At 41.0% G+C, this 22145-nt stretch overlaps 1 protein-coding gene and 2 pseudogenes across 1 annotated transcript in view; 2 read left to right on the top strand and 1 right to left on the bottom strand.

The window, feature by feature from the left end:
- Nucleotides 1-3986: 3986 nt before the first annotated feature.
- Nucleotides 3987-22145, bottom strand: part of RIN3 (Ras and Rab interactor 3) — a 156315-nt gene continuing 138156 nt past the window's right edge. Inside the window, 2 exon segments of the mRNA XM_021000293.2 lie at nucleotides 3987-5327; nucleotides 12958-13121. Of these exon segments, the coding sequence (XP_020855952.1) occupies nucleotides 5019-5327; nucleotides 12958-13121 (473 nt within the window). The 3' untranslated portion in view covers nucleotides 3987-5018.
- LOC144454067 (NEDD8 ultimate buster 1 pseudogene) lies at nucleotides 15480-16178 on the top strand (annotated as a pseudogene).
- Nucleotides 16179-17412, top strand: LOC110217748 (NEDD8 ultimate buster 1 pseudogene; annotated as a pseudogene).

Here is a 22145-nt window from a genome sequence, read left to right as displayed (position 1 = left end):
CTGTTGGACTAAATAATCTTTTTTGGCTCTAAATTTCTGTGAGTTAATAAGCAGAGGCATGTTAGGTTAATCAGTAACCTATTATGGGAGAACCTGATTGCCAGAGCTGTAACTAGAATGGGAAAACTGGGCCTTTGTCTGAAGGCTTCATTGAGGGGGGCACACTTCTTTACTGAAGAGGTCATCTGGTTTTGCTGTCCTCATGCTGCATGGCATAACTGAATCTGCTCCCCTATGCTGGTGCTTCTGGATCTGCTGGAAGTTGCTTACATGGAAGGGCATTGAAGGCAAAGGTTGGCACAGGCTCGCTAAGATGAGATCCTGAGACTTGTGCTACCAGTAAACTTTCCCTGGTGTCAGCCTCACCAGAAGAGAGGTCCTAGGCTTTTGTCGATTTTTTGGTTTTACTTTTTAGGCATTTGGGGTTAAGTGACTTGCCCAGAGTCACACAGCTAGCACATGTCAAGTGTTTGGTCTGAGGTCCTCCTGACTTCAGGGCCGGTGCTCTATCCACTGCACCATCTAGCTGCCCCCCTAGACTTTTGTCTCCCCCATGCACAGCAGTGTCCTGGAATCTCTTCCTTCCTGGAATCCTCTGTGATGAGATTGAGGTCATTTCCTACATCTGACCACTCCAAAAACCTTGAATTTTCTTCAGATTCCAGAATACAAGTTACAACTCTCTCAGTTGCCATTCATGGCATCTCTTTCTCTGAATTTCTATTTCTAGTGATGACACCACTATTTTCCCAATCACCCAGGCTCAAAACCTGAGAAAGATAATTGAGATTCCCCTCCTTCATCTAAGTTAATCGCCAAGTCTTGCCTATGTTCTCTCCATTCTCAACCATTTATTCAGTGACATTACCCCTCCTCCTATCCCCTGGGTAGGTCCCCATCACCTCTCCCTTAAACTTTGTAATAGCCTCTTAACTGGCTCTTAACTCTTAACTCCTCTTAACTGGCTCTCCTTGACGTAGCCATCTAAATAATCTTGCTAATGTATGTTTCTCCCCTGCTCTTAAACATTTAGTTCTCCCCGTTGCCTACAGTGCAAAACACAAGCACTTTATCCTGGTATTCCACCCACTTTTCCATCCTTATTTTATCAGGAAAGAAGGAAACTAGCATTTATATGCCTGCTGTGTACCAGGCACTGTGCTAAGCGCATTGCAAACATGATCTTATTTGATCCTTACAACAACCTTGAGAGGTAGGTGCTATTATTACCCCTGTTCTACAGTGGAAGAAACGAAGGCAGGCAGAAATTAGATTGACTTACCCAGGGTCACACAGCTACTTAGTATATGAGTCTGCATTTGAACTCAGGTCTTCCTGATTGCTAGTCCAGTGTGCAACACCTACGATTTCCTAATCTTAACTCAAACTTTTCTACTTTCATATTTTGAGTGCAGGCCTGCCTGGAGCACACTTCTCCCTCTTGTCCTATTGAAAGCTTTCTCTTCCATCAAAGCCAGTTCAGAGGTCTCTTCCTCCTCAGTCATATAATGCTTTATCTTTCCTTTGTACTGATCGCATTCCATGCTACTTTATGGTTTTTTCTGTGTCTACAGGTGCTTTAGGAGCTCATTGAGGGCAGGGACGGTAGTGTTCTTGTTTTTTTCTTCTTCTTGGGGTCTCCAGCTAATGCCTCACATAGAAGCCAATTAATCAATGATTGTTGAATTGAGTGGAAGTGGCCCCAAAGTCCCTATTAGCTCTAGGATCAAGTAGAAACTCCCTTTTGCATTTAAAGTCCTTCCCCCATTCTTCTCTGGTCTAGCTAGTCAAACTAGCTTTCTTAGCACTTACATATGACACTCCATCTTTGCATAGACTGCCCTTTGGGGTTGGAATGCCCTCCTTCCTTCTATCTCTTAGAATCCCTCACTTCTTTTCTGATCTTCCCCAAGAGCTGCTAGTGCCCTCTCCTCAAATTACCTTGTATTTATTTAGCGTATATTTACTTAGTCAGTATTTAGGATGTGGAGGATGTAAGAAATGATTATTCATAACCAATGATTCGAGGAGATACAGAGTTCCCCCTTTTTCTAAAGCCCTCATTTTAAAGCTCAGTCTCTGAAGGTTGAATTAACTTTCTCCTCAGTTGTGGTCAGATCTCATCCAACCTTACACGGAATTTACTCTAAGGTGGGGAGGCTTATTGTGCTCTGCTGAGGTTTGGGAGGGGATAAATTCTTTTATTAGACTGTCCAAGGCTAGAGGTAATTTAGAAGTAAATGACATATCAAAATTCATTAAAAGAGATCCAGCCCCTTACTGTAATATTCATTCTCTTATTACTTGTTAACCAATCAGAGTTGTTTCTGGAACACCCACTTTTCCAAGGGCATATAAGCCTGAGCCAGGCACTAAGAGTACCATTGACTTCTTTTATTAAAATGCTAGCATTATTAATAAAATGACTAATTATCCAGAAACTATAACTCTTGAACTTTTTAAATGTCACAGGGCAACTAGGTGGCACAGTGGGTAGAATGTTGAGACTGGAGTCAAGAAGACTCATTAAATCTAGACTCAGACACTTTCTAGTTGTGACCTGGGCAAGTCCCTTAATCCTGTTTGCCTCAGTTTCCCCATCTGTAAAATGAACTAGAGAAGGAAATGGCAAACCACTCCAGTATCTCTGCCAAGAAAACCCAAATGGGGTCATGAAGAGTTGGACGCAACTGAGCAACAACATTTAGGATGTTAGGAGCAAAACCTTACTCATTATATTTTCTATTAATTGCTTTTTATATCCTATAATTTTTTTTGAGATGTGTTTCTCAATTGAGCAGCCCCCCACTATACTTCTAGGTGTATATGTTATTTCTTCTGATAAAAGCATAAATGGTTTCATTTTTGTCCAGCTCATAGCACAGTGCCTCTCACATAATGATAATTATAGATACCATTTATATAGAGCTTTAAGGCTTGCAAAACACTTTCAAGTATCTCAATTTATCCTGATTGCAACCCTGGGAGGTTTTACAGAGGAGGAAACTGAGGCAGACAGCAGTGAAGTGATTGGCTTAGGACCACACAGCTAATAAATGTTAGAGGTCATATTTGCATTCTTGGTATAAATCCTACCTGGTCATAGTGTATCTTTCTCATAAGTTGCTGTAATATTTTTGTTAATCTTTAAAATTTTTGCATCTATATTCATTAGGGAAATTAGTCTATAATTCTCTTTGTAATTTTCTTTCTCTGTTTTGACTCTTCCCATTTTAGGTATTGGTACCATATTTGTATCATAAAAAGAATTTGGCAGGACTCCTTTTTTGCCTATTTTCCCAAATAATCTATATAGTTTTGAAATTAATTGTTCTTTAAATGGTTGATAGGATTCACTTGTAAATCCATCTGGCCCTGGAGATTTTTTCCTAGGGAGTTCATTGATGGCTTGTTCAATTTCTTTTTCTGAAATGGGGTTATTTAAGTATTTTATTTCCTCTTCTGTTAATCTGGGCAATTTATATTTTTGTAAACATTCATCCATTTCACTAAGATTATCAAATATATTGGCATACAGTTGGGCAAATAACTCCTAATTATTGTTTTAATTTCCTCTTCATTGGTGGTAATTTCACCCTTTTCATTTTTGATACTGGTAATTTGGTTTTCTTTCTTTTTTTAAATCAAATTAACTAGAGGTCATATTTGAACTCTCATCTTTCTGACTCCAGGTTTAGTAGGAGGTGGTATTCGACCCCTAACATACTAGACTGTAAACTCCCTAAGGGCAGGGACCATTTTAATTTTTGTTTTTGTATCTCCAAAGTGCCTAGTACAGCCCTTAGCACTTAGTGAATATTTGCTGACTGACTGTTGCCCTTAATTACCTGTTACAGATAAAACATGAATACCACAAGGAGGGGCTTAAAGGTGAAGGTGTCTGGTGCTTCCTTTCAGTCTTTAACAATTAACTTGGGAAAGCCCGTACCTACATCTTGTATCCTCGATGTTCAGGCCACAGCACCCCAGTTTCAAAATTATGTTTATTAAACATAAGTACATTACACTTACACAACTGAGTCCCTACCTCCCTTGTTAATGTGTTCCTGTCAGTTTTCCCTTCAGTTGAGAAGGATCATTGGGGGCTCCATTCTTCATTGCGACAAGGTAAACATTCCTGAGGACAGTGAGGTTGATGGGATTGGCACTTCCCCTTCCCCGGGGCCCCAGAGGTGTCCAGCTGAAGTGACAATGGCAAAGTCTCCCCTTTTGTCTCCTGTGGAAGTCCTGAGTGTTCCTGAAGCCTGCTACAGTGTCAGAGGGACTTCTGAAACCCATCCCTTCTCACTGCACAGGACATTTAGAGATTGAAGTGCTAACCCACTTCTGGGTAGTCTTCTGAGCCCTCACATTGGGGTCCCACTTCAAAAATTTTGGTTCACGGGGGGCCCAAAGTAGGGATCCACACCTGGCCAATCGCCATTGCCTGGTCGGTCTTGAAGCAAGACTTGTTGACTGCAACCATAGGGCCCCTGGAGCTGTAGCCCCCTCCCTCCTCATCCTCCCTTCCCCCAAGGTCAGGCAGTCCTATCTACTACAGTTTGGGGGTAATTTTCCCAGTGTACTTTTCTCTGGAAAAGGTTGAGGCTCCTTGGCCTAGGGAGGAGCCATAATGGAGAGAGTCTTGGGGTCCAAAACAGAAGACCTGAGTTTGGAAAGTCTCAGCTTTATTTCTCACTAGCTTTGTGACCCCTATTGGGCAAGTCATTTCCCATCTCTGGGACTATTCATTTTTAAAATGAAGGAGGTTGGACTGGATGCTTTCAATGTACTCTGAGAAGCAGTCAATTATTCTAAGCTCAGAAGATGTGTGTGTGTGTGTGTACTCACACACACGCTATTGCTCTTGTCCAACAGCGGCTTTCTTCTAACAGTAGGGGAGAAGATCTTGGGGAAAATACTGCATATTAGTGAGATCCAGACCTCAGGCCTGAATCCCACCCTGTAAACACCATGAGCACACCTGTGCATGAGTAGCCGCAAGGGCGGCCTTGCTTTTAGAGAAAGTTTGGATCCTTTACCATGGGGGTCTGGGTGTCTCCTCTGTCCATCTCTTTATAAATAAAATGGAAATCTCTCTTAGGCTCACTCTTTAGTAGGTAGGCTTTGAGGTGGTGGGGAAGTGAGTCTTCTGCCAGCTGGAAGCACTTGCCATCCACCAGGACAAAGAGTCTGTAGTCTTGGGGCTGGGCCACTTCAAACTTCTCGGCACACTGAGCTCTCAGCTGCTCTGCCAAAGTGTCCGACTTCGATGCCAGTGTCCGGGCTTGGTTGTCCGGTTCCAGGAAGGAGATGCAGATGAAGTCCTGAAGAAGAAGTAAAAAAGGTTCATGGTCAGTGTCTTGGCTGGGGTAGAAGGCAATGAGAAAAAACAAATAACTTATTTCTACAGCACTTTAAGGTTTGCAAAATGCTCTTTTTATATGTTTTCCCATCTGACCCTCACAACAGCCCTGTGAAGTAGGTGCTGTTATAATCCCATTTTACAGATGAGGAACCTGAGACAGACAAAAGTGAAGTGACTTGTCCAGGGTCATGTAGCTAGCAAGCATCTAGGGCAGGGTTTAAACTCAGATCTCAAATTTAACACTACTGACTTCCCCATCTAGTAGCCTAGAAAAGAAGTTTGTCTTCTTGTCTCTGGGCTTACACAGGGTCATTCTGTCTTCTGGACCCAGGGAATTTGACAAGAGCCAGAGACTGAAATGCTGCTTCTATGACCAGGTCCCTCCAGGAATATAAAGGAGTGGTCCTCTGTGATGTCCCTAAGTTGCCATGATCAGGGCTCCTGGAACTCAGAGCTATCTGTGGCCTTACAGCAGAAGCCCTTAACCTTGTTTGTGCCACTGCTTGGCAGTCTGGAGAATCTGGACAGCTTATGGACATTTAAAATTATGTTTTTAAATACACAAGACAAAATGCAGTGTTGGTGGGTTGTGAACTGATCTAACCCTTCTGCAAAGTCTGGAACTATGCCCAAAGGACAATTAAACTGTGCATACCCTTTGATCCAGCAATATCACTACAAGGTTTGTATCCCAAAGAGATCATAAAAAAAGGAAAAGGACCCACGTGTACAAAAATATTTATAGCATCTTCTTTTGTGGTGGCAAAAAGCTGGAAATTGAAGGTATGCTCATCAACTGGGGAATGGCTGAACAAGTTGTGGTATGTGAATGTAATGAGATACTATTGTGCAACAAGAAATGATAAGCAGGTACATTTCAGAAAAACCTGGAAAGATTTGTATGAACCAATGTAAAGTGAAGTGAGCAGAACCGGGAAAACACTGCACACAGTAACAGCAATACTGTGTGATGATCAGCTATGAATGACTTAGCTCTTCTCAGCAATACAATGATCCAAGACAATAACATAGTATTCATAATGGAAAATGCTATCCAGGGGCAGCGAGGTGGCGCAGTGCATAGAGCACCGGCCCTGAAATCAGGAGGACCTGAGTTCAAATGCGGCCTCAGACCAAACACTTGACACTTACTAGCTGTGTGACCCTGGGCAAGTCACTTAACCCCAATTGCCTAAAAGCAAAAAAAAAAAGAAAAAGAAAAGGAAAAGAAAATGCTATCCACATCCACAGAAAGAACTGATGGACTCTGAATGCAGATTGAAGCCTACTATTTTCATTTTCTTTAATTTTTTTCGTGGTTTTTTTCTTTTTGGTCTGTTTCTTCTTTTACAACTGTGACTGATATGGAAATATATTTTATATGAATGCAAATATATAACCTGTATCAAACTGCTTACTGTTTTAGGAAGAGGGGAAGGGAGAAAAATTTGGAACTCAAAATTTTGTAAAAATGAATGCCAAAAATTGCCTTTAGATATAATTGGAAAAAAAATTATTAAAAAAAGAAATGCACAGGATTACAAAGGAAACTAACTATACTGAACTGTAGCCATAAAAAAAAAGTGGTTCATGAACCAAAGGTTAAGAATTGCTCTGCCTTAGATAAGATTACAACTAACGCAACCCTTTCAATTTGCAGATGAGGAAACAATCTCAGAAAAGTTAAGTGACTTGCATAAAGTCATACAAGTAATAAGCAGCTGAGCTCAGATTTAAATTTTTTTTTTACTTAGAAAGTTTCTAGCAATTTTTTTTCTTGTGGTTGAAAAGCGGATTTTGGTCAATTTTTTTACCTAGAATAAGCAGCAGAGGTAGGTTTTTCCACACACATTTTCATATTTGTATTCTCTTTATGCTTTTTAAGGTACTGACATGCTGAGCCCTAGGCTCAAGAATCAGGAGATGGGGTTCCAGTCAGTCCCATTGTGCTACATTCAGAAAATTATCTCCCCTTCTAAGGGCTTCAGTTTCCTCTATAAAATGACAGGTTGGATTTGATGGTCTCTAAAGCCCCTTCTACCTCAAACATTTTCAAAACCTCATTTTATCCTCTCTCTTCCATAATCATTCATTAAGCATCTACTCCATGAAAAGCATCTGGGGGAGGTACCGGCTTGTAAAATAGGGAGGGCATATATTATTATATCCTCATTCTTAAGATGAAGATCTTGCCTGGGGTCATACATGCAGACTTAGTGGCAGGAGCACTACCTGGCCCTTGTTTAGGGTGCTTACTGCTGGATGCTCCAACTAGGAATTCATGTGCTCATTCATTTACCTGGAACTATGGGGAAGATGTAGAGCATCACGGGGCAAAGCTCGCTTCTGAGGATGTGAAACTCTGGATTGGTTACATGGACAGTGCATGGAGCAGCCTGTCAATAAAGTTTTTTAAAGTGATAATTGGGTGAGTACATTTCCTTGGTAGGGTGGTCCTAGTATTCAGAAATGAGTGTATGCTCCCTGCTAGCCGATGCTCAGAACTAGCTTTCTGTGTACCTGAAGGTAATTTTAAAAAGATCCTACCCAGTCCCTGACTTACTCAGTTCTCTTAGTGATATCATAGAGAACCATCTACAGATCTTCTTCCCAGGACCAGGTTATGGGAGTGTGGGCAACTTAGAAGCCCTTCCCTTCAACTTTCACTCACTTATTCACTTCATTAACTTATCCACATTCACTCATTCATTCATCCACTTCATTCACTCATTCACATATGCACTGATTCACTCATTGGTTTACTGAACAAGAGACTGTGCCTGGAGTTGAGAAGTAGAACAGAGAACTAGAACACAAGTTCCCTGGACCTCCAAGAATTTCTAGTATAACTGGAGAAGATAAGGTATATCAACATGAAATGCTTTATGATCCAAACATAGCACTTTCCTCCTTATGAATTTGGTTTGTATAAAACCTGTGTGTGGCCCATAATTGGTATTAATTTTGAGTGTATAGCTCAGTGCATTTTTTTTCTTTCCCTTTTAGAGTGGTGACCTATACTTACTGATGGTCTATATTTCACAGCTTAAATTGAGTTAGGGTGGGAGGGTTGCCATAAAAAGTCCCTTCCTTCTTTAATATTCTATAATCAAATGCACATGGCCTCCTCTCCTGACCACTAGCCACTGCTGGGCCACTAGTCCTTCTCTGGGTCACATGGAAGGAAATTTAGGGTTGTTATGAAATGGAAGGATGAAGTAAAGGATAAAATATTTAAATTCATCTGAGAAAAGGACAGGGCAAGCCTTAAGCAAAAGTGCAAGGTAGATAAATTTGTCTCAATTCTTCAAAGTTCCCTTTTCTCCTTTAAAATTTTTTTTAATTTTGAATTTAATGAACATTTTGAAAAATTCATATACAAAATAAAATTGAAAAAGAAGATTTATGTAAAACCACAAATCTCTAAGCTAGTAAGTATCTGAGGCCAGATTTGAACTCAGGAAGATGTGTGGCACTCTATCCACTATGCCATCTAGGTGCCCTAAATTTATATATGTATAGATAGATAGACAAAAAGGTGTGTATGTGTGTGTATGTATGTATGTGCACATGTATAAATTCAACATGTTACTTTCAAAGCTGTCTTGTTGACCCATGCTTCCTTCAACTTTTCACTTCTAGAACATTTTTCTATTTGGAGTGTCTTCTCTCTTCAGGGAAAACTCAGTGTTTTATGACTTACTTCTCCTCTACACATTTAAACATGCTTTTAGAGGTCTCAAAGGATGACAGCATCTGAGAATGCTATGGTACAGTCTCTGGTGAGGGAAGATGTTCACAGAGGAACTTGCCCAAGACCCTACAGCTAGTGTCAGATCTGGTATGAAGGTTGCCAATTGGACAACGTCTGGCTGGCTTCATCCAGTATCTTGTTATTAAAAAGGGGGGTTGCTTCTTATAAATGTCATGTGAGAGAAATTAATATTATATATTATATTAATAACTAATTATTAATTTGTGATCCACCCTTTTCCTCCTATTTCTGTTAAGACCCAACCCTGGGAAAGGTCAGTTAGTTTCTGTAAGGCATGGCTGAGAGGTGAGATTACTCCTAGCCTCCAAGGCACATGCTCTTAACTAGGTTGGGAAGGATCCCACCCAACTGGGAAACCTAATTTCTGTGTAGAGTATAAACAGAATCCCAGTCTGAGGGAGACCCTTGCCTAAGGAAGAACCCCTGTCCTTCATCCCCTCCATTAGAGTTAGGGAAACTCGGCTCATGAAAGAGAAAACTATCCAGAGAGGTCCTGATGGAGATGGCTTCCCCTTTCCCAGATGCCTTGAGGTTGTTGGGTCTCAGGATCAAGCCATGTTCTCAGCAGAAGGAACTGAAGACTTTTAGCCCACTAACTCATTAAACATCCTCCAATTAGGGTTGAGTTTCAGGGGCGGAGCCAAGATGGCAGAGTGAAAGCAGTGACTTGCTTGAGCTCTCCCCCAAACCCCTCCAAATACTCATAAAAAATGGCTCTAAACAAATTCTGAAGCAGCAGAACCCACAAAAAGACAGAGTGAAACAAATTTCCAGCCCAAGACAACCTGGAGGATTGATCAGAAAGGTGTATCGCGCCAGGCTGGGAGCACAGCGCAGCGCGGCATGGGTGCGCAGGCTGCAGCAAACCTGGAGCAGGCCTCAGAGGACTGAATCACGGGCAGCTGTGGAGGTTTCCAATCCACCTATGCCAAAGACAACTTGGAAAGTTAGTGGGAAAAGTCTGTTTTTTCGGTGAGAGAAGAGAGCTAGGTCAGAGCCAGTTCCAGAGTGCAGAGTGCGGGTGCCAGAACGGTGGCTATGTCCTGAGCTTCCCGCCCACAGACTGAGGGGGAATCAAGTGGCTGATCAGAGGGGGCTTGCAGGGATCTCTTTGCCAGTGCTGAGGCAGGAATCTCTTGCTTTGCCCGTGTGTGGAGCTGGGTCACAGTTCTGGGCGGTGGTGCTGGGGTGAGGAGGAACACTGGCGTGGTGGAGCTTGGAGTGGCTGTGGACAGGAACCCCTCCTCACAGTTACGGGACAGAAAGGAATACTTGTGGTCACAGGCCAGGAAAGGAGTAAACACCTTGCCCCTTATCATACCACCTTGGAAGAAATGAAAATTTACAGGTCCCTACAAGTACCTCTGAAAACAGCTACACAAACCCCTGAAGCTTGGGACAGTACACTCTCAACATTGGAAGCAGACTCTTACCTTAACAAAGAGTTTAAAACTAAAGTAATTGGCTGGGATCATGAGCAAGCAGTGCAAAAAGAGTCAGACTATATTATCTTACTTTGGTGAAAAAGAAGATCAAAATATACAACCAGAAGAAGACAACAAAATCAAAGCTCCTACATCCAAAGCCTCCAAGAAAAGTATGAATCAGACCCAGGCCTTGGAAGAGCTCAAAAGGGATTTTGAGAAGCAAGTAAGGGAAGTAGAGGAAAAACTGGGAAGAGAAATGAGAGTGATGCAAGAAAATCATGAAAAACAAGTCAACAGCTTGCTAAAGGAGACCCCCCAAAAATACTGAAGAAAATAACACCTTAAAAAACAGCCTAACCCAAATGGCAAAAGAGGTCCAAAAAGCCAATGAGGAGAAGAATGCCCTAAAAAGAAAAACTGGCCAAATGGAAAAGGAAGTCCAAAAGATTACTGAAGAAAATACTTCCTTAAAAATTAGAATAGAGCAATTGGAAGATAGTGACTTTATGAGAAATCAAGACACTGTAATGTAAAACAAATCCAAAAGAGGGTTGAGTTTCACTGGTCAAGGGCGTTTGCTATCAGAAAGCATACACCTGATTTAACATGATTCAGAGCCTCCTTTTGTGTCTCTGGTAACAGGGAGAAACCACTGATCATCAATTTATTGATTACTAGGTAGCCTAATTAATAAATTGTTTATTAGTTACCTGGAAACTCTGTTTCTTGGGGATTTTCATTCCCAATGCATGTGATATCTCAGTTTTAAAGTTTTCACTTTGGTAGATAGACCTCTTCCTTATCTGATGAAATAAAACCTAAGCGTAGCGTAATGTCAAAAATATGGGATTTGGAGTCGGAAGAACTAGGTTTGACTGATTACTAGGGCTACCAACATAAAACTTCTAAAAAATGAGATACCACCCAACATTTTGAAGAAGCAGCTGCCTTCTATGACAAGATACTAGACAAAACCGGCCAAATGCTGTCCAATTGGCAACTCTCATCCCAGATCCGACACCTGTTGGCTAAGGGATCTTGAGCAAATACCCTTATCACTGTTAAGTCTCATTTTCCTCACCTGTAAAATGGGGCCAATGATCATTACACTGCCTACCTCACAGAGTTCACTTCATAAATATTCCATTTCGTGCTTTTGAAATGTGAGCTGTAGATTCAGCACTTTCCACTCTTCTTGGTTATATATGTATCTTAGTTTTCTGTGCGGTGACACTCTTCTAGATTTTAAGCTCCTTAAGGTAAGTGAGCAGACCTTATTTAATCTTAATATCTTCCCCAGAATCTAGCATATGGTGAACTTTTAATAATTTTTTAAAATGAAGTACTGAAATGAATAAATCATTTACATTTTCGTGTGAATGCCAGTCATTCTGTTTTCTGTAACCTGGGTGTCTATAGTCTAATGCTCATATTTGGTTGGAGAATGAAAGGCTACGTCCCTGGAGAAGAGATTTCTGGCATCAGAGATGTGCATAGCACTGAGCTAGGTGCAGGTAGAAAAGTAAAGTTTATAAAAGAACTATCTAGAAAGGGAGCAGCTGGATAGGTTGTTTGGAGTCAGAAGGGGCCTTTGTGGGGCTCTGATATTACCTCAGTTAGGTAGCTGCCTACTTTTAGGGGGTAGCTCGGGGGTAGTGAGAAGGGCACTGGAATTAGACCCAGGAGACCTGGGCTCACTATTATTTAACTGAAATTGGTATTGTTATGTATTAGTAACTGACAGGGATAAGAACTGGACTGAGGTCTTCTGATAGCACTCAAATAGCTGATTTCCCTAGAGCCACGCTGATCTGCCACAAAGTAGTCTCATACCTTCATTCCTCGCTCTTCTTCCCATGCACTGATTCAACACCACAGAGTATTAAGGGTCAGTTTAAGGAATATCAACCCAGAAATCTGGGATTTCCCTACCTTTATATGTTCCCTCTGAGTGAGAAAGAAACAGCCTCAGTAAGATTACTGACATGATTTACTGCATTCATATCCCTAAAATTGTAGGGCTATGCTGCCCTGCCTCCTTGACTGTGCTAACGTTCTGGGCTACGTATAATTGCAGCATCTTAGGAGATACAGTTTCCCTTCCACTTCTCAAAAGCTCAACATAATTCTCCTGTATAGACACAATCACTAGGGCAAATCTTTTAGATATCTACCCAAGTCCTTTTGCCTTTACAAAGCTTAGCTATGACAAGGTTGGTCAGTGGGAAATGGTCCTTTTCCTTGCATTGACCCCTTGCTCGAACATCATGACTGCCCTTTGAGTCAGGAACTGGTGTTCTAGATAGGGAATCTTTTTTGAATCAAATAGATGACACCCCCCATCATACCTGAGGGAACTGTCTGGGTTGCCCTGTCAGAACACTCACTTGCACGGAAGAACGAGAGGCTCGGGCCTTGTTGAGGGTCCGGCGGCGTTCCCAGCGATGGATGGAATCCTGTACCTCCACGCTCAGCTGCCTTGTGACAGTGATCTTGTCATAGTTCTTGATGTGTTCTAGGGCTCCATAGGTCGTGGTGAGATAGTAGGAACCTACCAGAAGAAGAGGAATCCATTAATAAATAGATAGGGCAGGATTTGATGGTGGGTGGTAGGGAAGAAGGAAATAAGAATATAGTTACTGGGAATCAGTGAGCAGACCTAAGACCCATTTCTCCATGAATATTACCATGCAGCTGCATATGTGCTCAAAGTTGAGGGGAGGGAGGAGAATTGTTTTCATCCTTGGAGATTGTGGAGTCAAGGAATCTGGAATCAAGAGTCCTGGCTCTGCCACTGTCTCATTGTATGGTCTTGAGTATATCACACCAACCCTCTGAGTCTCAGTTTCTTCATCTATGAAATGGGGGAAATGATCCTTGACCTGCCTATCCCACAGAATTGTGGAAAGGATCAAGTAGATTCAATTTAATTCAAATCAATAAGTATTAAGTGCCTGCTATGTGCATAGCACTGAGCTAGGTAGAAATGTAAAGTTAATATAAGAACTATCTAGAATGGGCACAAACACAGAAAACTATAATGCACAATCTTATATCGTAAGTTCATTAGAGTTACAAAACAAATTGATACATGAGATTTTAAAGGGAAAGGACAGTACAGATGGGGATTCGTGGAAAATTTTTCTGGAGAAAGTGGAATTTGATTTAGGCTTGAAATATGGGTAGGCATTTATTGAGGGGGGCTAGCTAAACAAATTGTGGAAATCAATCAATCATTATAATCAATCAATAAAAAGAATAAAATAATTTCTTCTCTCAAGGAATTTATATTTTATTGGGGATATAACATATACATGTGTAAGAATATGCAGAATATGCATATGTATGTCATATATAAAGTACTTGGAATAGGTACTTGGTTGGCATAGCACTGGATAAAATTCGAGTTAATTTAGTTAGTATTATAATTATTATTATTATAGTGGTACTGTACAAATATGAGCAAATAATAACTCTTCAAATGTTTGTCTATTTTTATTTCTCTAAATAGAGTTTTGTAGTGGTGTTCATATAATTCTTGTGTGTGTCTTGGTATCTGGATTACCAAATATTTTATACATTTTTTTCATTATTTTGAAGAAAATTTATTTTTCTATCTTTTCCTATTGGGTTTTCCTAGTGAAGATTCAGAAAGGCTGATGATTTTGTGTAATTTTGATATCTATTTACTTTAAGTTATTAATAATCTTTATAATTCAAGTGTGTTTCTTGTAAATACCATATTGAATTCTGGTAGATCTATTTTGCTACCCTCTTCCCTTTTATGGGCAAGTTCATTCCATTCACTGTTATGATTATTAATTATGAATTTCCCTACATCACAACTTCTGCTACTTTTCCCTCTTTACAAAGAACAAAACTGGCAGAGAAAGAGAAGTTCTTTGATTAAAAAAAAAAGAAGTGTTCTGTTCCTACCCCTTTGGGTCTCCTCTTTCCACCAAGGCTGGACATTGATCTCCTGGTTCTCACATTCTCTTTCTTTTATTCTCCCTTTTGTGATCAGTCCTATGAAGCTGAAGTTTGCTTGCTTGTGACTAGTCCTGATAGAATTCTACTTTCCCTTTTACTCTCCTCCCCGCCACATAACCCTTTTCCCTGTCACTGCCAGTTTTCCTGTTGAATTTAATGTATTTCTACATCAAATTCTGTGTGTATGTGTGTTCAACCCTCCTTTTTCTGTGCTCAGATAAAGGTGAGCTCATGAAGTGCCTCTTCCTTCTACCCTTCTTCTATGTTTATATATTCTTTTCTTTATGTACCCCATTCATGTAAAATAGTGGTTACTCTTCTACTTCTTCTCTCTCTTTCCCACTCCCTCTCCATCCCCTCTCTTCTCTTTCTCCCATATTAAACTTGATTTTGAATGTAGTCCAAATGTTTGGCTACTGATGGGATGACATTTAGGTACACACAGGGGTGTACTCCAGCCAGCTCATATGGGGTCTAGAGAGCCCTACTTGTTAATTAAATATTTAGTGTCAGCATTTATACCTTAGAAATTGGCAAAGGCTATAAATTAGAGTTTGATTTATTGTTTTGTTGATTGTCTAGTCCTAGATTGCCACATGGTTCCCTACCCCTGGTCTAGACTCAAGAGAGTGATGGAGAAAAAGTCAATAATGAAGATTAAACTTTAAAAAAATGTGTCTTAGGTGAGGGAGGCTTTGGCCTGGATGGGCTGGGCTGAGCTGAGGGGCCAAACGGGCCTGCCTCTTTGCCTCCCAACAGCTCACTAGTGGGGTCAGGTCTGGTTGAGCCCTGTGGGAATGTCACACCCCACACTCTGAGATTCTTCTGGGACTGAGGGTTGCTCAGGTCCCCTTGGCCTCCAGGTAGCTGTGGGGGACTGTAGGCTTGGGCCCCATTGCAGTGTGAGGGGATATGAAGGATGGCACAAAAGAAATATCTATAAGCAAAACTGACCTGTTTCTCAAGGGAAGACAAAATTCAACTTTGGAAACCTCCATATACAACTGAGAACAAAGAAGCTGGTTGGGTATTAAAGGGTCTTGCAATGAAATATTCAGACAAGTTAGAATGTTGTGAAAATGAAATAGAAAAAATAATTGAAGAACTATGCTGTAAAGCAATTGAATGTGAAACAGGAAATGAAAAATTTAAAACCACAGGTGTTGCTACAATTGAGATATTCTTGCGTCTAAGACTAAGAAAAGAAAAGCTTGTTGGAAACCAAAGTGCACATCCCCAGCAAAGAACGGAGATCACAAATAGCAGAAACCTTTGGGTATCAAGAAAACTACATTAAAAATAGTTATAAGGGAAAACCCTGGAAGAGCAAGGAGTGACACACAATGTGAAAGCTACAGTGCTTGAACTCAAGCAGTCAGAAGAAGATGAGGGAAGAAATCTTCAGGAAGAACAAAAGCAAAAAAGAAGTTGACACAAAGGAAAAGGGGAGAAAGGCCTAGAAATATTGGCACAGAGAGCTAAGACTGGGGATCCTGAAACAACTCCATACTTAGAAATAGCTAATCAGACAGGCAGATCAATCAAAAATACCCACAGCAGAAAAAAAAGAAAGCCCTTATCGGCTATCACGATGGGATATCACGAGAAGCGCAGCTAGATGGTGCAGTGATAGAGCAGGCCTGGAGTCAAAAATACGCCTCTTCCTGAGTTCAAATCCAGCCTCAGACACTTACTAGCTATGTGAACCTGAGCAAGTCACTTAACCCTGTTTGCCTTAGCTTCCTCATCTGTCAGAGGAACCAGAGAAGGAAATGGCAAACCACTCCAGTATTTTTGCCAAGGAAACCACAAAGAGTCAGACATGACTGAAAAACAACTCAACAACAAAATCATGAAAAGAGTAGTGCATTTCTGAAAAGAAAAGAATATGCAACAGCTGAACAGCAATGCTGGATGCTGACCAGTACTTCTGTGAATGATACAGAGAATTGCTGGATACAGTAGATAATTATGCAGTGTGTCAGTTCCATTTGAGGCAGCTGGGATGCCTTGATGATGCAGGGGGGAAAAGCTAAATACAGCCCAAAATTGCTATGGGGAAAAACCACCAAAGACCAGCCTATAGAAAGGAAATTATGGGAGAGAGAAGGCACTTACTTGCTTCAAGGAATAAGAAATTATCATAGTGGTCATGGGGAAGAGGCTTCTGAATATCTCAATAAGGCATAGCAACTCTGTGAAGAGTTGCTTATAGAACTAAAAGTTCATAGTTCGTTACAATTGGGATTTACAGAAGCCCAGCTTGGCCTGAGGGCTTGTGATGGGAATGTGGATCACGCTGTCACCCATATGACTGAACTCTTTGAAAGGAATGGGCTTATGCTACAAAGGAAACTCTCCACTAGCAAGAGAAAGTCTGGAGGAAGCACTCAAGATTCTTCTTAGTTATCCTCAGACGTGGTGGCTAAATGATGCAGATCCTCAGATGAGCAAACAACCAGGAACATATTTCTCAAGTCAATATTGATAAGTTGGGATATATGGGTTTTGAAGCTGAGATGGCCAAGACAGCTCCCGGAGTATTTAGTAGAAATGTTCAGCTGGCTGCTCAGACACTGCTCATAATGGAAGAATTCTTCCCCCTGCCTTACAAATACCATCTGAAGATTCTTCTTCCACTTCATCAACAAAATCCCCCTTAGATTTTGCTGGTACTTTTACTGCTTCACCAGATGAAGATATGGAAACAGAGGCAGTCAATGAAATCTTGGGTCATATTCCAGGACCCAAAGAAGAGTATTTTGACTCAGCTCTAGAAGATGAAGCACTGAGTTATTGTCGAATACTTATCCTAGGCAGAGAATATAAAATCAACAAGCCAGAAGAAGTAGATGACAAATTGTGCCTTAATTTTTTGCTTATAAATTCTATCTGTATGAAGGAAAGAGGCAGGGATAGAATTTGGAATTCAAAACTTTTAAAAAAATGTTAAAAAGGTGTTTTAGAAAGTAATTAGAGAAAAAATATTATATTTTAAAAATCCTATATAGTCCATTTTTTCTTCCAAAAAAAAAATAGTGCATCTTGAGTAAGTTTTTCCCCCAGAGAGCTGGATCTTAAGCATCTACCAGCATATACTGGGCACACATGCCTTGTAGTGAAAAACATACTATAGGTATTCAAAGTCTTGTTATTATTTTAAAGAAAGACTAAATTATTCCCTATGGGAAACAAAGAAAGGGAACAGCTATTCTATATCTGATTCTAACTATTAGGAAATGGTTGCTAAAGTAGAAATGATAGGAAACTTGGAGGAAAGTAACCACTTCATCTTAGTTGGGCATAGTCTGATTAATAGCCTAAGTTTGGAAGGATCTAACTTCAAAGTGCTCCTAGAAACAATAAGCAAGATTACAGTCTGTAATTCTATAGGGGAAGTCAAGCCCACCATGGACAAGGTACTCTAAAAAAAAAAAAAGAAAAGAAAATTCTGAAGATACAAAAAGAAAGAATATTAATGAGGAAGAAAAGGAAAACCTATCTAGAGAGACCAATGGATATGTACAGGGAACTCACTGACCATCTTCAGTTTAAAATAACGTACGGAAGGTGCCCTTACAGGTCATGGAAAATGTGTAAAAAAATGAGCCATAATTTTATAAGAAAAGTGTCAGATCTGAGAAAGCTTGGAATGAATTTAGGACGATAATGAATACTTAGGAAAGCAAAAAGCTTTCTAAAGTTATATTGGGGGGAAAAAGGAATATAAAGAAGAATTAGGACCAATGCTTGGGATAGATAGGGTGATGTTAATGGATGATGTAGAGAAAGAAAAAGTACTCAGCTCTTGTGTTGTTATCTGTTTTCTTTGCTAAAGCAATAATATTTGTACTGGAGAGACAAGAGCAGAAATGTGAGCTAAAATCCAATACAGGTAAAGAGATTGTAAGAGAACACCTAACCCCATTTAAATAGCAACATTGACAAGCCAGAAAGTATCCACAGGAGGGCTTTGATGATAGCAAGGGGCCTCAAGACAATGTTGTAAGGACAGGTTAGAGCAGCAATTATCTGAATGTGCTCCGGGACCCCCGGAGATCCCTAAGTCTACGAAGTAAATATTATTTTCATAATAAGATGTTTTAATGACTAACATGGTAAAATATTGATAGATATAGCTCATGCAAACAAAATATCTTTGTGGCCAGGGCTCAACAATTTTTAAGAATGTAAAGAGATTCTCAGACCAAAAAGTTTGAGAACCATGGGGTTAGAGAAACTAGGAATGAGAAGACTTTGAGGGAACACAATAGTTTTCTTTGAGTAATTGAATACATGTGGAAGAGTCATTGGACTTATTCTGTCTGTCCCAAGAGGGAAGAACTAGGAACCATGGGGGGAAGTTGTGGAGAGGCAGATTTATACTTGATTTCTGGAAAAACTTCCTAGCTATGCAAGAGAGGCCTGCCTGGGGAGGTAATGGGCTCCCCTTCGCTGGAGGACCCAGACTAGATGACCAGACTTGTCAGTGATGTTGTAGAGGAAATTACTCTTCGGGTGTGGGTTGGACACAGATGGCTTTCGAGGTCCCTCCCTACTTAGACAGTCTGTGACTCTCTAAAGGCATTCGTCATTTTGAATGCCCTGCAATGACTCTCAGGACCACTAGGTGGCAGACTTTATATCCTCAAGGTTCCAACTAATACAGGATCATATACAGGTTTCCAAACAGAAGGGACCTTAGAGGGCAAACCTTAAAGGGTCAAACACCCTTGCCCAAGACCACACAGGTAACAGGTGGCGGAGCCAGGATCTTACCCCAGGACCTCTGATGCTTTTCTCACTAAACCAACTGCTTTTGAGGTGTTGAAAAACAAAGGACTAGATGTCAAAAGCCCTGGGCTGTGAGCAACATGGCAGCTTTGGCAGGGCCCAAGGGTTACTTGGATTACAAGGCCTTGCCTGATCTCTGGCCCCCACCTCCACCCCAGTATCTCTTCCCCTCTCTCCAACTCAACCAAATTACATTGTATTGATTTAGATGAGTACATATATTAACTTAAAGGTGGCTTAAAAGATAGCATGCTAGTAGGCCTGGAGTCAAGAAGACATCTTCCAGAGTTCAAATTTAGCTTCAGACACTTACTAGCTGTGGGACCCTGAGCAAGTCATGTAACCTTGTTTGCCTCAGTTTCTTCCTCTGTAAAATGAGCTGGAGAAGGAAATGGCAAACCCCTCTAGCATCTTTGCTAAGAAAACCCCAAAAGGAGTCACAAAGAGTTGGACACTGAGCAACAGTGACAACACATTTAGAACAGGAGTGATCTGGGCAAAGCCCCGCTCTTGAGGACTGGGGGACTTCCCCAAAGACCCAAAGGCCACATGTCTGCAGTTCTATGGGAGGCAGACCCGATTGCCCATGTTACATACTGTTTTCCCTAATAGATTGTAAACTCCTTGAGGGTTGAGACTGTTTCATTTTCATCTCTGCATCTCAAAAGAATATATGGCATACAGAAGGAACTTAAATGCTTGCTTGATCTTCCTTCCTTCTGGCATCTCTGTATTTCAGTACTTCTAGGATCTGTGATCTTGCTGGTGTGGATCCTTCATCCACTGACAGAGAGAACAGTGTCTGGCCTTTGATAAGCACTTAATAGATGCTGACTGACTACAATTCTTCTACTTGGTAGTTAGGATCTGAGAACTGTGGTTGAAAAATTTACAACAAAATCACACAGTTTCCCAGGTTTCAAAGAAGGGGGCCATGATTCATCATACTCCCTACACTATAGACATACATGTGGCTAGTCTATCAGAGGGGCCGTCCTAAAAGCCTCTCTTTCCCTTACCTATTGGTAGTGTCAGCCAGTGTTTATACTCCACTAGTATAAGAACCCAGGTTGACCTCCATGCTACAAGTCATCAGAGGAAGACTTTATAGGAGGTCTGCCACTCCGGTACTTTCTGAAAAAGGGGACAACCAATCACTAGAAGGGCTCCTGGAAGCGTGGAGGGGGCATTGACTTCACGTGCCTGGTTCTTCTATTGAAACAGCAGTAAGTAATCATTTGAGAAGATAATCATTATTTCAGACTAGCCACTAGAGATAGTTCTGGACAGTTTTGGCCGTATCATTCCCCCTCTGAAAAACTTTCAGTGGCTCCCTATGGCCTCTAGGATAGAGCACAGGTTCATCTGTTCAGCATTTAAAACCCTTCATAATTTGCCAGCTTACTTTTCTAAGCTCATAAATTATTACCCCTCCATAAGCACTCTATACTCCAGCCAGATTGGCCGGCTTGTTGTTTCTTTTACACAATATTCCACATCTCATCTATGTGCCTTCGTATAAGTGGTCTCCTACGCCTGGGATGCCCTGCTCTCTTAGAATCATCTTAGACTCTCAGGCTTCCTTCAAAGCTCAACTCACCTGCCACCTCTTACATGAAGCCTTCCCTGATCCCCCCAGCTCCTAGAGTTACTTCCCCAAATTACCTTATATGTATTTTGTGTTTACTTGTACATGGAGATGCTGTTTCTCCAGACAGGATATAAGCTGCTTGAGGAAGAGACCAGTTCATTTTGTCTGTCTCCCTAGTATCTAGCCAGTGCCTGGCACTGCTTAATAAAATGCTTGTTGACTGGTTAATCTGTAAAATGAACACAGTACTTTACCAGGACAGACCAAATGATTTGTTAAAGTCTGTCCTACTTTATTCTGCTAGCCTGCAAAGAGGAAGAATGCAGCAAGGGAGAAGAGCTGGGTTCACGTTCACATGTTACCTTGACCTCTGCCCCAGTGTATTCCCCTGAGCCCCCATGGACCCCTTAGCATGTCAACTCCCTGAGGGCTAGGATATGTTGTTTCTGTCTTTTTATCTCCAGAACTTAGAACAGTGCCTTATGCTTTAGAGGCAGAATAATAATAACAACAACAACAACAGTTAGCATTTCTATAGCACTTTAAGTGTGCAAAATGCTTTGCACATGTGATCTCATTTGATCTTCACAACAACTCTAGGAGGGAGGTGCTGTTATTATCCCTGTCTGACAAATGAGGGGAGTTAAGTGACTTACCCAGGGGCACACAACTAGCAAGTGTCTGAGGCTAGATTTTCTGACTCTTAGCATTCTATACACTGTATCATGAAGCTGCTGTTTAGTAGAGGGGCAAGGATATTGCCTCTAGAGTCAGAGGGCCTGGGTTCAAATCCTACCTCCGATATATTCTGTGGCCTTGGACAAATTGACCTCTCCAGGCCAAATTGTCCTCACTTATAAAATGAGAGGGGCTGGGCCAGATGAACTCTGAGGTCTCTTCTAGATCTATGCTCCAAATAGTAGGATCTTAAATTTATTTATTATGTTTTTTAAATATTGATTGAATTAATGCTGTCTGATTGTGAGCTGGATCCTAGAGGAGAGATTCAGACTGAAGCAGATCTGAGAAAGAGGAATGACTTTATTCCAATGATTGTCAAAAAAATTCAAATGCACTAAGTTGTCATGGTGGGGTAAGAACAAGAAAGAGGTGGTAGGTTGAAAAGGATGTTATCCTAACTACAGGGAAAAAAATATCTAAGAAAAAGAAAAAGCCTCTCCAGTTTTATAGGCTCAATAG

The sequence above is a fragment of the Phascolarctos cinereus genome, unplaced genomic scaffold (assembly GCF_003287225.1).
Source record: "Phascolarctos cinereus isolate Bilbo 61053 unplaced genomic scaffold, phaCin_HiC Scaffold_3;HRSCAF=262, whole genome shotgun sequence".
NCBI lineage: Eukaryota > Metazoa > Chordata > Mammalia > Diprotodontia > Phascolarctidae > Phascolarctos > Phascolarctos cinereus.
The sequence above is the reverse complement of the archived record's forward strand: the minus strand, read 5'-3'. Positions and strand labels throughout refer to the sequence as shown.